This window comes from Sycon ciliatum, chromosome 2 (genome assembly GCF_964019385.1).
Source record: "Sycon ciliatum chromosome 2, ocSycCili1.1, whole genome shotgun sequence".
NCBI classification, from domain to species: Eukaryota; Metazoa; Porifera; class Calcarea; order Leucosolenida; family Sycettidae; genus Sycon; species Sycon ciliatum.
This window is the reverse complement of record NC_088644.1, coordinates 313037-328650: the sequence shown is the minus strand read 5'-3', so window position 1 is coordinate 328650 and position 15614 is coordinate 313037. Positions and strand designations below refer to the sequence as shown.

General features: G+C 45.8%; 1 protein-coding gene across 2 annotated transcripts in view; it reads left to right on the top strand.

Annotated features, from left to right (window-relative positions):
• Positions 1–1452: 1452 nt before the first annotated feature.
• The window catches only part of LOC135808156 (rho guanine nucleotide exchange factor 4-like), a 36622-nt gene continuing 22460 nt past the window's right edge, over positions 1453–15614 (top strand). Inside the window, exons 1-4 of one of the 2 annotated variants that reach the window (XM_065321304.1) lie at positions 1453–1915; positions 6340–6802; positions 8558–8752; positions 13190–13366. In XM_065321304.1, coding sequence (XP_065177376.1) covers positions 6482–6802; positions 8558–8752; positions 13190–13366 — 693 coding nt within the window. In that variant the 5' untranslated portion in view covers positions 1453–1915; positions 6340–6481. Of the gene's footprint in view, positions 1916–6334; positions 6803–8557; positions 8753–13189; positions 13367–15614 lie in introns of both variants that reach the window. The other variant, XM_065321303.1, reaches the window with a different exon arrangement.

Here is a 15614-nt window from a genome sequence, read left to right as displayed (position 1 = left end):
GGTGTGGCAAAGCTGCGGCGGCACTCTATGCTCGCTGGCTGGCATCGATGCTCGCCGACAAGAAGCACTGAGGAGCCGTACTCTGCCACCATCTCGTATATCCGCTGCAAGCTCAGCTTCGGCCTCATCCGTGCTGCTGTTGCCAGTCTGCGAGGCCATCGGCACCGAGTATCCGCAAATGCAAACAATCCAGCCCAATTTGTGGTCGCCATGAGCAGCATCGGTGAAGTTTACACGGCAACGAAGTGCGACCGAAACGGAACGTTATCGTTGCGTTTCAACCTACTAGTATCATTTACAAGACAACTCACGAAAGCGCACCCGAAACGGAACGAAATGGAAACTAAAACGTTTTCGTTCTCGTGTAAACGATGAAAACGATTGGAAACGGAACGCGGTCATGGAAACCAATTTGTGCGTACGGGAAATATTCAAACCACGTACACTAACAGCGCTCATGAGCTAGCCAGCTCCAACTAACTTAGCGTGCCACTTCCCACCCCAAGTTGTGCCAGGCCAGCGCGTCCCAACTCCAGCCTCTTCGTCCGTTTTCCGTTTTCGTAAACGGTTCAAAGTGATTTTCCGTTCTCGTGTAAATGGTTTAGTGAAAACGATTCGAGGTCAGCGCGTTTTGGTTCCATTTCGTTTCTGTGTAAAAGCAGCCTGAGACTCGAGTGAGAGCCATTAAAATACTCATGAAATAGAACGAGTGAAATACATGTAGTATTATGGATATTGCGTATCCGTGTTACTGTGTACATGTACATGTACCATACGAATGCGGGCTTCACTCTATTCGTTTCGTGTTGTGTTCTTCTTGGTAATATTTCGTCGTGGCACAGTGAATTGCACGTAAAAGAGACGTTTCAGTTGCCATGGCAACCATTTGCAAAAAATGTCTGAAGACGGAAGTCCGAAGACGGAAGCATGCAGGGAGTTCGTAGTAATCAGGGAGTAGTAAAATACATATGTATTTTACTACTCCCTGATTGTAATACTCCCTGGACGGAAGTCTGGAAGCTGAATCATAGCGAATGAAGTCAGCAACCACATGATCAGCATACTCACAGACACACGACTGACTGTGCACGTGTGTAGATCAAAAGTGTAGACCCACGCCTACGCCTGCGCTATACGGTGTAGCTTGTACAAGTAACATAGTTGTAGTAGATCTAGATCTACGCAAATAATTTGCGGCGCGCATAGATCTACGCATGTCATGTCCACGTGTACACACGTGTGGGCAATGCATTGATATCATGATGCACATGCATATGCATGCATAAAAATAAAGCAGCATATGCGCGCATGAATGTGTCGTAGATATACCCCGTGATATACCCCGTGCATACTGTACGTACATGGCCTTTTGGGCATGCATGGATGGGCTAGCTGCGTCGACAAGACGGATTTCTTTTCGGAAACTGTGAAAGAAAAGCTGACTTTTTGCAGTTTTTGGTAGCTGTCACAAAAGATTCTTTGATGATGGGGACATGTCATGGTGCCTGAGTGACACTTGCTAGAAGCTGTACTTCGAGGCTTCCTCTCGAGAGGCTCTTTATAATTTCTTACCCGGGGCCATCCGCATATCCAGAGAAGGATCACTTGGCAGTGAGTCGGATAGGAAACGCACCAGTGCTAATTCACAAAGTGTGCACGATTTTGTAGTTCGTACGATTTTGTAGTACCGGTAATTAATTTTGTAGTTGCCTAGCCTGCTCTTCCGATAGTTCGGAGACGGAAGCTTTCGCTTTCTCCGGCTCCCTCTGGATATCGTTTGGTTTGCCATGGGGGAAGTGCCTGGCCCTGAAATCGTGGAAAAGGATTCAACCTCGACCTTGATGTATTGTTCTGAAGTATCGTGCCAGTCTATTGTGAAGCGAGCATGGCCTTTCTAAAGCTCCTAGCTTGTTAGGTAAGTAACTTAGTTCATTGCATGTGTTCTGGTGTACCGATATCGCGATGTGTTGACTTCGGCCCCATGGTAGAGATAAGACCGGATGCTGTTATCGTGCCCCGGCCGGCACCGCCTGTTCAACAGGCAGTGTTCAATGAGCATCAATCAATTAATCACCCTCACCATAATAGTAATACGGTAACGATAATAATAATGATAATAATTATGAAACGTGATAATACCCAAGTATGCTAGTAACTGCCACAGTTCTGAAGTAACTTAGTTCTGCACATGCCGAATTTCTTGCGATCCTGTATAGATGATATGCCAAATAACATACAACTGGACTTGAGAGGGCATCGCACACAAGTTGCATACACATTATACTACAATGTGTACATGGCAGGCCCTGAGCTCTGCATGCAGGAATACAAGTCACAACCGTACAACTTTGAACTTTGTATGCAACTTCCCTGATGCCCTCTCAAGTCTACAGTCAGTTTCAAAAAGATTAGCAATCCTGGCGATCGCCCGGGGAGTTTGCCGTCTTACCGTATGCGCGCTCGAGAGCTGACTGGAAAAACTCACTGTGAACTCGAAGAAATAATCCGCGCGAAAGCATAAAAAATAGACAACTCACTCACGTCGGTACATGTACGTCTGGTTTACAACAAACGAGTTCTTCCTCGTATCGATATGGAGTGGACATGTCGAAAGTGTGGTGAATGTTGACGAGCGGGATGGGTTTCGTGCCCAATTTCTTTAAGCTGCGATGCAATTTACTCTCACGATGTGACGAAAACGACATCGACACAGACTCATTCCCAAGGCCATGACTTGGCAAAGCTATCCGTGTGACTTCGACGACATTTTGAGAAAAGCAGACGCCTGTGAAAGCTGATAGAAGACGGCGTTGACTCCTAAATTCAAATAAATTGGCGATCTTGAAATACTAAAATAATTCTCAAAGAGAAATCGATCGATCGATGTGCCGTTGTATTCAACAACACGTAGCTACAGCGCAATGACTTCCGTGTTCACGCACACCGTTTCAGTGTTGTGGGTGTGTTCACATGGCGTGAACCAGTCAAGTGTCAGTAAGTTCGGCAGGAAACGCGAGCTCCAACAACAAGTCGTTTGGCGCAGCCACCTTCTTTGGCTTGTACTTTTTGTACCAGCGTGATCACCAAAACAATGAAAAAAAAGTTTGACTTCAAGATACACTCAAACGCCTCTTATCCGGACGCCTCAGATACGGGCACGTCTCTCTACCGGGCACCTTCAGCTTGAGTTCCTATAGCACAAATGCGTCGAATTTGGGTTTTTTGAACTTTTTTCCGTATGTGGAAGTGCTTATGTTTCACTGCCAACCTGTGTAATCCCCACATTTTTATCAATGGGTTCCTTTTGTATCCTCAACATGTGCAATACGTGCCAAATATACTTCTTCAAAAAATGATATCATACATGGTAGATGAGTTATCCTGAGATACGGGCAAATCTGAGATACGGGCAGTGCCCGGTCCCAAGGTGCCCGGATAAGAGACGTCTGAGTGTAGATTGGATTTGAACTCACAACTTCATGGTCAGCAGACAGCATTCATAACCACAAGGCCAAAAAGGAGGGGATAAATCGTGGGTTTTGATAAAAAATCGATACTGACATCCAGGGCAAATTGTAAACCATGGGAAAAGGCCGGAAACCTGGCCGAATTTCTAACTCCTTAACGGCTGGTCCAATTGTTCCGAAACCTTCACAGAACAATTTGCCGTGTCCTAACAAGCCATTCTATGTACTTTGTTGTCCAAATTTCTCTTATCTTCATACTTTTTAAGACCAAAACCTGATTGCTAATCTTTTTGAATGGACTATAGTTGCACGTTATTTGGCATTATCATATTGACGCTATTGGCCCTCAGCCGACGACAGTGCCAGCATTATCCATGTGTAACAGTTCGAATGTCTGTAGTATTAGAATTATGCTGGTCTAGATTTGAACTGCAGTACACTAAGACCTCCCCTTATTAACTTAACTGGACGCAGTCTTGGTGTCTTGGTGCAGTCTTGGTGCAGTCTTGGTGGTCTTGGTGTCTTGGTGTCTTGGTGCAGCGCAATCTGTCCTTAGATAAAAGTAATAGTTTGATCCAGACTGGACCAGAGCCTAGGTGCAAGTAATAGTTTGATCCAGACTGGACCAGAGCCTAGGTGCAAGTAATAGTTTGATCCACAGCACTTTGGTGCATGCCAGTTTTTCCAGTCAAGATGCTGTTTGGAACGGGGTCTGGAAGATGCTGTTTGGAACGGGGTCTGGAAGATGCTGTTTGGAACGGGGTCTGGCAAACACAGGTTTTACTCTACCTCAATATTTTGCATACATCATGCAGTGTTTGGTTTAGGGTACTACACTGACATACATCATGCAGTGTTTGGTTTAGGGTACTACACTGACATACATCATGCAGTGTATGGTTTAGGGTACTACACTGACATACATCATGCAGTGTTTGGTTTAGGGTACTACACTGACATACATCATGCAGTGTATGGTTTAGGGTACTACACTGACATACATCATGCAGTGTTTGGTTTAGGGTACTACACTGACATACATCATGCAGTGTATGGTTTAGGGTACTACAGTCAGACCTCGCTTATCCGGTCCTCGTTTATCCGGATCCCTTGCCATCCGGAAGAAAATAGTTGGTTACAAATGTACAGCATATGCCATGCTTACATACAGTATGTGTGTTCGATTATCCGGTTCCCTCGCCTATCCGGATATTTTTGTGGAAAACGGATGTGTGCGGTTATGCGAGGTCTGACTGTACACTGACACGACTATAATAATAATAATAATAATAATGGGTCCATGAGTATGATGATCCTTTTTTGACAGCACTGTGTAAGCGGACTACATCAGTACATAGTACATGGGCTATACAGTACATCAGTACATGGGCTGTACAGTACATCAGTACATGGGCTGTACAGTACATGGGCTATACATGCAGATGTGTATACAGTAGAGAGTAGTAGTAGTATGCATTGGACTACTAGTGTCTGCCGGCAGACTGTGTTGCTTATACATACCATACTACATACTAGTACACCGTCATTAGATACAGTGTCTGTTCTACTGGCTGCACCAGTCACAGGCTGCAGTCAGCCCCCCTGTCAACACTAGAAGAATCTGGATAGGGGACTATTATCAACCACCACACCACACCGTTGCGCTCTCCGGCCGACCTCAACATGTTGCTGCGTCGTTTTGCTGATGGCGTGCTGCGGCAACATGTTGAGGCCGGCCGGGGAGCGCAACGGTATGATGTAGTGTGGTGGTTGATAATAATCTGGACAAGGCCAAATGCTGCTGCTTACCCCTCTGGATAGGGTACATCGGTATTAAATGTGATATGGGACATTGGTATAAATGTGATAGGGGACATTGGTATAAATGTGATAGGGGACATCGGTATAAATGTGATAGGGGACATTGGTATAAATGTGATAGGGGACATTGGTATAAATGTGATAGGGGACATTGGTATAAACGTGATAGGGGACATGGGTATAAATGTGATAGGGGACATGGGTATAAATGTGATAGGGGACATGGGTATAAATGTGATAGGGGACATGGGTATAAATGAGATAGGGGGCATTGGTATAAATGTGATAGGGGACATGGGTATAAATGTGATAGGGGACATGGGTATAAATGTGATAGGGGACATTGGTATAAATGTAATAAATGTGATAGGGGACATCGGTATAAATGTAATAAATGTGATAGGGGACATCGGTATAAATGTGATGGCAGCTGGCATGCCAACATGTCATCAATAGAAACGCCAAACGTGAGATATATTGCCCGTAACATACAATTTGTATAGTTTTGTGGCCATTCCCATTGCACTGAAGTTTCTTTTGTATGGCAAAGACCAAGCTGAAGTGAGTTGCTCCTACGTTGAACACATGCTTCCTGCCAAGCTTGAGGGAATGCTTCCACTAGGCTCTTGGCTGTATCATGTGCGAGGGAGTGCTTCCACTAGGCTCTTGGCTGTACCATGTGTGAGGGAATGCTTCCAGAAGGCGCTTGGCTCCGATGGGCTGAATAAAACATATTGCAACATTTTGTGTGTCAAGGTTATCATGTGAAAAGCTGTTTTTCATTTTGACCAAGATCACTTTCAAATGCCTGTCAGTTGAATGAGACAAGCTGCTGTAGTCACGCACCGCCATCTGTTGGAAGTTACACATTAAATGGCAGTCGTCTTTCAGTATTGTTGACAGCACTGATCAGCTGTTTTCTGCTGTGTATGCTGATGGTGCTGCGTATGCTGTTACTGTGTGTGAGAGAGTGTATGTGTATGTGTGTGTGTGTGTGTGTGTGTGTGTGTGTGTGTGTGTGTGTTTTGGTGTGTTCTTTCTTGCAGTGCAGTGCAGTGCAGTGCAGTTTGATCATTGCCCCTATTTGAGTGTGTGTAGATGTGTGTAGATGTGACTCTCAGTGTGACTGTCGGTGGTGGATGCTAGAGCTCTAAGACTGGCTACAGTAAGAGAACACAGTGGGCATCTGCAATATGGGTACTGAAGTTCGCCGTAACAGGCAGGTGGAGGCTCCGGCATCACTGGCATCATCAACATCGATAACACAGTTACCCTCACCACATTGTACTCTCTCTAGTAAAAGTCCTGGTGTCAGAAATGGTGGCAGCGGTAGGCTCCCTATGAGTGCGTCTGCTGAGCAATTGCGTTCTGTCAGAATATGTCTTGGTGACATTAGTCATCCACCTGTGTCCACTGCTGCTGAACATTGTGGAGAGGTCACCAGTCACCCACGCTACAAGGCAATGAGTACCCTCCTCAATCGCAGTGGCAAGTTGTTGCCGGGGGACTTTGAGGTACGTGCACACGCGTCTGCTGTGCAAATTGTACAGTGTGGCGAACTTGAATTTTTTCTCTCCTCTCTCTCTCTCTCTCTCTCTCTCTCTCTCTCTCTCTCTCTCTCTCTCTCTCTTTCATTGCCAAACAGGCACACGCACGCATGCACTCGCATATACACACACATACACATGTATAGTGCCGGTGTGCTCAAGCACAACATCGCGGTAGTCTATGCTGCCTCTCCTGTATTCTCCTGTATTGTGTCGATTGGTTGTATGTGCTACTGAAGTACTTGGCAAACGGGTCATATTTGAGATGGCTTCTGTCTAGATTACTCAATCTCAGCACTCATCATAGTACATGACCTCCTTACTGCATGTCTCCTTCTTCACTGGATTGACTGGCATGGATAATCCCCAGGGTGAAGCAATTAAACTAAACAAAAACACAAAATATTAACTGGTTTGAGGGAAAGAGACAAAAAACACAAAACGGAGTTGTTTCGCTCTGAGGATGGGCGTTGTCCTAAACTTTGCTGAGAAGGAGTTATTTTCCCAGCAAAGAGACCATGTTGTATGAGGGCATGCTTCGTTGGTACAACCTGCAACAAGATGCGCCAGAACAGAGTGTTTTCTTGGTACTGAGCCTGAATTGGATCAGCCCAAACATGGTCTGCTTGCTCTGGCCTCGAGGCCAGAACAGCTGGAGCAGTTTTACTTTTCGCAGTGGAACCTGGCCGGAACATGGGATTAATTTAGTCATACCTGCACTTGTGTGTTGCATTTGCATGCACTTTTAGGGGGCGTTCGAATTGCCCTCAGGTTTTCGAGAAGCATCTTAGAAGAGATGAGTGGAAGTATCCCTATGAAACTGTTGCTGTCAGCCTTGCCATTTTCTATCCAATTGTCGTACAATATTGTCGGGGGCCGAAGAACGGGGGTCAGGGTTCTAGCCTAGCTAGAAACATGGGATTAATTTAGTCATACCTGCACTTGTGTGTTGCATTTGCATGCACTTTTAGGGGGCGTTTGGATTGCCCTCAGGTTTTCGAGAAGCATCTTAGAAGAGATGAGTGGAAGTATCCCTATAAAACTGTTGCTGTCAGCCTTGCCATTTTCTATCCAATTGTCGTACAATATTGTCGGGGGCTGAAGAACGGGGGTCAGGGTTCTAGCCTAGCCCGTTCTTATCTTTAGCGAACACAGCAGTAAGACGAGCTTGCGGTTATCAAATTATTGTCTCCTCGCCATTTGTTTGAACACAGCAGTTTCTTTCTTATTCCATGTTACAGCCTTTCATGTACCTTTATGCAGAGTTATACGTCTGAGTGTACATTATAGTGTACATTACACTCTCCGTTCTTATCTGCAAAAATCCAGCCTACACCGTTCTAAAAAATTGTTGAAATTCTAGCCTGGTCGTTCTTCTTCGGCGGTCCGTTCTTCGGTGCCCGACAGTACTGTAGCATAGCGTCATGTGAAAAGGGGGTTCCCCATCGTATGTGTAGGTGGTGGTGTAGTTTCTACGGGACATGTGAGAGTGCGCTGAATCATCTTCACTGTTCAAGTGTTGTGTATTCATGGGTAGACTGTGTGTTTGTTTCCTTTGAAATTTTGAACTATTTACATGTATTACCTATCCTCATGAGTGGAGTCATCACACATTGTTTAAAAACGCATCTGTAGTTACATGTAGCATACGAGAACATGCATTGAATGTGCATTGCTGTTGTTCCTCCTGTGTATTTCCTCTCTGTTTTTGGCTGTGTTTAGGCATTTGCAACTAATGAAGTCGCGTTCATGAACTCGATCTTTGCTGATGCTTTGTGGGACTATGTGGCAGTTGATCCAGAAGAGTTGTCCTTTGTTGTTGGAGACACGATTGAAGTGACTGATATGGAGGATGATGAGTGGTGGGGAGGAACTGCTAATGGCACAACTGGATGGTTTCCCGCTAATTATGTGCGGGTAAGCTCCTGATGTTGCTGTTGATCCTGATGTGCCGGTGCTGCTATTTCTACTGATGCTTTGTTGCCACTGGCCAAGTGGCTGCATAATCTATGATATCGGAGGCGTCATTTATCTCTTAATTTGCTAGATCCTATATACTGTAAATCAACAAATTTTCGCTGGCGATTTAATTTCGCTGATTTCGCCGGTCGATGTCAATCGGCCAAATTTAATCGCCAGCCAAAATTTGCCACCAGAACCAAATATCAGTTTGGGTCACTCTTATGCCGCCAGGCTCTCTGTAAAAACTGCGTACAGTAGACAGGGTCTATAAACTACACAGACCTTTGTACTACTATACTACTAGTACATGCACACACGAAACATCGATCACTTTTTTGGACTCTTGTCCGCCTACGGCGAAAGTTTAGTGGCGGCGAAAAGCGATTTTTGGAGATCGGCGAAAGTTTTTCACTGGCGAAAATTTGTTGATTTACAGTATAGGATTTTGGTCATATTTTTAACTCAAAATGAGTGTGGCACGAGAATAGCAAAACGTATGTGACCAATTCTTCCTTGCTAGGGCTTTAATAGTAGATATTGAGAGTTGAATAAGATAATTTTTTTAAATACTAACATCTCAGGCTCATCTCCTTGCCCAATATTACTACGGCTTGTGCCCTATTTTTCGAATCCTATATATAGGATTTTGAGATTTGATTGGACCTTGTTTTATCCTTAAAACTGGTAGTTTCACGCTGGCATGTGCGATACGTCGTCATGAAACCACCCTGCGCCACACCTGTAATGTTCTTCTGAACATTCACTGCTTCAGTCCTTTCCATGACAATAGCTGAAAAATGCTGCTCAAAGTTCCAATTCTAGCTGAAAATGGGTATTCATCGGAAATATTATCGTCCTATGAATCTAAAAAGTGAGCATTCATGCCTCAAACATATTTAATATGTTTGAGGCATGAATGTTCACTTTTTAGATTCATAGGACGATAATATTTCCGATGAATACCCATTTTCAGCAAGAATTTGAAAAAATACTAACAGCATAATGGTTTTCATGGAAGTTGTAAATTTTACAACTTCCATGAAAACCATAATGCTGTTAGTACAGGCGAAGCGCCAGCACCGAAAAAGAGCCCTAAAAGTTGCACTTTTATTTTCCAAATCCGACCCCAGGCCCGGGAAATTTGAAACTCAGCTCAATATCGCCAAAAAGAGACTATTTTATCACTTACTCACAAGAGCTTCCCTGGTGGTATCGTCTTGTTCCGAGGCAATGTTTGGGAAGGTGCGGGCATTAGCTGCCCTAAGTTTCGCGGAAAGCTCCAAGCGACATCATTTTCCTTGCTTTCTCGCCAGAGTTTTCAAGACCGACGCAACTCGTTGTCAAAAAGTACTCAGCGTGGATTTCGTGCCGAATTCCGCCCCAAACAATTTAGGCTGACCTCTCGCCACCAATTGAACCCACTGATATGTATCTACCTATACACGAGCAATGGTTTGAGCCCAAAGAAGGACAACTTCACAACGAGCACACTTTCTGAGGGTAATATTTTCTATGTATATCAGTATTAGAACACCATCAAGACGACAATTTGACCAGCAGAAAGACATAAAGTTGCACTACAAATACAGCAGCTGTATAAACATTAATAATTGAACAGAAAACTATGTAACTGGATCCCACCAAAAACAGTAAAGCATCCCAAATAGTATGCACATACACATATACATGAAGGAAGGCTATGTTGCCACCATACACTGGCTACGCACACGGACATAATTCTGGAGAGCTGAGCATCAGCGTGCGCACACCCCCACACACACATCTGCATGCACGCGCGTACACCCACACATGCGCATGCACACGCGCGCGCGCGCGCGCACACACACACACACACATATACACATGCACGTGCGCACACACACACCTGCCCTGTGCTGTCGAGCCACTGCCACAAGGGTTGCATGGGCCTCGAAGGCACCGGAGAGAGAATAGGAGAACGCAGTCCCATAGATACACACACACGCACACACAAACACACACACACACACATGTACACAACACGTGCAAGTACACACGTGGCAGCTTACAACAGAGAATCACACAAGCTCACATATGGGCATGAACTGTATTCACAGTTGGTCATACTGTCTTGGGCATATGAGGGAGGAGCAGGAGAGTGAGTACGTGACTCAGACACAATGCGCTTCGACATGCTAGCACATGCACCGGTTTCGGACAGTGGCAGAACGTGACAGAGAGAGAGAGAGAGGGAGAGAGAGAGAGAGAGAGAGAGAGAGAGAGAGAGAGAGAGAGAGAGAGAGAGAGAGAGAGAGAGAGAGAGAGAGAGAGAGAGAGAGAGAGAGAGAGAGCACCAGCGTTCCAGCTCAAGCTCCAAATTACTAGTTACTTCTCCTGGTCACAGTAAACACAGAAAAGGGCTCAGGCAGCGCCGAGGAAGTGCTTGTACTTGGTGCAGTGTCGTGAGCAGGATAAACTTCCAACATCTCTACACAGTGTAGCTCTTCAGGCGCACACGAAGACTCAGAAACCGGAATATACTTTACATGATGATTGAAAGTCCAGCAGCACAACAAAACTTCCAAGGACTGGTTTGGCACTAGCTTCCGTCTCATTGGCGTGTGCCCAGCCAGTTTTGGAAAGAAAGAGTAGACGTTCATTCCTCGTTCAACCTGCAATGAACTGGAGACAACGCAAACCAACAAGACGACGATGGTTGTCATCAGCTCATGTGTCCACCACCGCAGTGCTACCATTCACTTTCCTGCTCCAAATGCACTACCAGGCTGCATGGTACTACTGTCGTGGACATGGAAATCAGGTCGCATGTATAGCGGCCCCAGGGGGCTGGCCATGAAGCCGTAGCACGGTTTATCATGCGCTGCTGATGGTCGCATTGGATCAACATGTGCACTCCATGCAACGTTCTGTACACGCTGAGGGCGCCGGCCCCGGTCAATCGACTGGATTTCCATGTCCGCGACAGTATGATGTGTCGATAATAGACCGTGATTTGCATTTTCCAATGATTAGGACTGGTATTATTTCTATTATTCACACTTAGGCCACCCTTTGTTAATTCATTGTTTAACGTCCTTTTTTTCGCGAAAAGGTACGCGGGAGGGCGGAAAAAAAACAAAAGCCCATTCCAAAAACTGGAAACCCCAATCAAACATTTTGACCAGTAAAGCATGTGATATATACAATATATCTGGGTCTAACGGCACTTGCAGGCATAGAACAACACTCTTTGATGGTACATTGGAGCACATGCCTGATGAATCCAACAAAACAGGTACATAGCATGGAGTTAGCATGTCATGAATTCATTACATCTGGATTTTTACTAGGACACACACCGTACGATATTTAAAAGCCAGCAAAAAAAAGAAAAAGAACACAAGACAAAGGCATGCATGCCCGGGAGGCAAGATTATAAGTTTACATTGTAAGGTCATGATCGGCACACTGTGAAACTACACAATCATGTATTTACAACTTCGCATATTATTGGTACTACTACTTTCTTGTTTTTTTTTTCGGTCGGAGGCAAAAAGGTACGCGGGCGCGGACGTTAAACAACGAAAAAAGAAAGGGTGGCCTTAGAAAGAAAACAAGGGGCAAGATTTGATATGGATTATGTGGTTGTTGGCTATGTCACCATTTGAAAGAGGGTTGCAACCGTGATAGCACTGTAACATGAGTTTAAACCTACGTATTGCATGGTATATTCAACAGTTGGCGAGCAGAGAATTTCGTGCCGAATTCCGCCCCAAGGTTGTGCACAGCAAACAACTTGATATATCATTAGCCCTACCATTGTGCTATACGTACCCGTTGTGCCGATCGAGCCTGAGCCCTCTACTCGACTCCACGGTCCAATGACATTCGGTCATCATGGCCAAATTCAAGTCACTCAAGTGCTGAGAAGTGTCTACGTCGTCGCACACGGCATGTGTCGACATACAAAAATATGTATACGATAGAGAAAGAACTGCTGAAGAGCAACCAACTGGTTTCAGCATTCTCCTTCAAAGGATAGGTCGGTGGCAGAGGACCAAAGCCGGACAATAGTTGGAAATTCTCAGCGTTGAATTTCTACAGGCTGTAGATACCTGGAAAAGCTCGATTTCCCGCCACGGAAAATAAAAAAAGTCTTGATTTGGGGTGCTGGCGCTTCGCCTGAGTATTGGTCATGATGACCAATAACAACGGCATAAAAGTCACACATTTTCAAATCCTACATATAGGATTTTTTGACAGAAAATTAAGAGATAATGTACGTATCGACTACTTGTATGTGTCTGCGTTGTTGCTGCTGCTGCTGCTGTTGTTGTTGTTGTTGTCGTCGTCGTCGTCGTTGTTGTCGTCGTTGTTGCTGTTGTTGTTGTTGTTGGTATCGGTATCCACTAGTTACGAGTTTTCCAGAGCGTTTCGCCAACACCGTCTGCAACCCAAATCACCTCGTCGTCATCATCAGCATCAATAGCAACGCCATTATCATCTCAACCCTGTGTACGCAGGATGGTCATAGAGGAGATACTGAATTCAGAGAGGTGTTACGTGGGCCACTTGAAAGATATCGTGGAGGTGAGTGCTGCTGCAGTGCTGCAAGTGTACTGCAAGTGTACTGCAAGTGTACTGCAAGTGTACTGCAAGTGTACTGCAAGTGTGCTGCAAGTGTGCTGCAAGTGTGCTGCAAGTGTGCTGCAAGTGTGCTGCAAGTGTGCTGCAAGTGTGCTGCAAGTGTGCTGCAAGTGTGCTGCAAGTGTGCTGCAAGTGTGCTGCAAGTGTGCTGCAAGTGTACTGCAAGTGTACTGCAAGTGGACTGCAAGTGGACTGCAAGTGGACTGCAAGAACACACATTGTCATATAGCTAGTGACACCAGTCATATCCTAACGGTTACTCCAACCCTAACCTTGAATAAGTTGCTAGATTTCAGAGAGAGAGAGAGAAAGAGAGAGAGAGAGAGAGAGAGAGAGAGAGAGAGAGAGAGAGAGAGAGAGAGAGAGAGAGAGAGAGAGAGAGAGAGAGAGAGAGAGAGAGAGAGAGAGAGTATTATGATCACACCAGAGCAGTTCAGGACAAGACAAAAGGGGAACTGTTGACTTCGAGATCAAAACTAGAACGTCGAACTAGGACGACAGAGAAGCTCAGCAGCACAACGGAAAAGCATGCGCGGCTGATACAACTTAGAGTAGAGGAGTAGAAAGATAATGATCTATCACGTGAGGTAGCTCACTAGTACGGATATCACATCCCTCCACCATTAGATGAGGAACACATAGGCAATAGTATGAGAAATGAGTTCACTATAATTTGTTGCTGATACGAGAAGCGAGTTCAATGTACAACACTAAGGAACTGCAAATATCAACAGAGAGCTGAACGCAAAACCCAGCAGGTCTGCAGTTACAAGTTCATACGATCAGGGGACTTCCTTGAGCGTGTAGACCTGCGCAGATTAGAGCAAGGAGAATTAACAGAGATAGCAGAAGACTGAGTAGAAGATTCAGCAGAAGGTGCAGCAGATGCAGAAGAGGATAGCGATGTTGATTCCACATCCTGGCGGCTGGCGGCAACCTCTGGCTGTGACGGCTGTGGTGATTCGGCATCTGCATGTGACGGCGGCTGTGCAGTTGCCAAAGTTGAAGTTGAAGTCGATGGCGGTGATGACCGGTCGGATATGCCTGCACTCTCGGGTAGCATTTCTCCTCCCTCGGACGGAAGACGGCGTCTAATGTGATCAGCATGGCGCTTCCATATGCGACCATCATCCAGACGTACAGTAAACGTGGCTGGACCAAGACATTCTTCCAGCACACCAGGCATCCATTTAGGCGTCGATGTGAAGTTAATCACCCAAACAGCATCACCACAACAGAGATCCGACGCCCGAGCTGTGCGACGGTCAACAGCAGCACCTTGCCTGTTCAAGACACGTGCTGATGTATCTGGAAACGTCAGGTCAAGACGAGAACGTGGCGTGCGGTTCATAAGCAGCTGAAATGGTGACTGGCCTGTTGTTGACTGAGGCGTTAAGCGATAATGAAACAGAAAGCGGTGTAACCGTGACGCTAGGTCTCCACCAGCACCTGACAATTTCTTCAAGCCGGATTTGACTGTTTGAACTGCTCGTTCAGCAAGACCGTTGCTTGCTGGATGGTAGGGTGAAACCAAGGTATGCTTGATACCGTTACTTGAGGAGAATTGTTGAAACTCCGAGCTGGTGAACACTGAGCCATTATCCGAGACAAGCTGTTGCGGAAGACCATGTGTAGCGAAACACTCACGAAGCTTGCCAATGGTAGCTGTCGACGTAGCAGATGGAACGGCGTGCACGTCGATGTACTTGCTGTGGCTGTCGACGATCACAAGTAGCATCTTGCCTTCCACAGGGCCTGCATAATCAATGTGCAGTCGGGTCCAGGGTTTGCCTGGCCACTCCCAGGGATGCAATGGCTGTAGTGCTGGAGACTTCTGGGTTGCTTGACATGGCTCACAGCTGCGGACCTTGAGTTCAATTTCGGCATCGATCGATGGCCACCAGACGTAGCTGCGGGCGAGCGACTTCATTCTGGTTATGCCGGGATGGCTGAAATGTAACTCTTCCAGTAACTTTTCTCGGCCTTGGGGCGGAATGACAACGCGAGACCCCAACAGTAAGCACCCATCGATGATAGAGAGTTCACTTCGACGACGGTAGTACGCTTGGTAATCACTATGCACGTCGTTAGGCCAGCCTTCCTGGACGTACTTAAGAACTAATGCAAGCACTGGATCACGGCGAGACCATTGCGCAACGCTCGATGATGTTACGGGAGTTCCGTCCAAAAC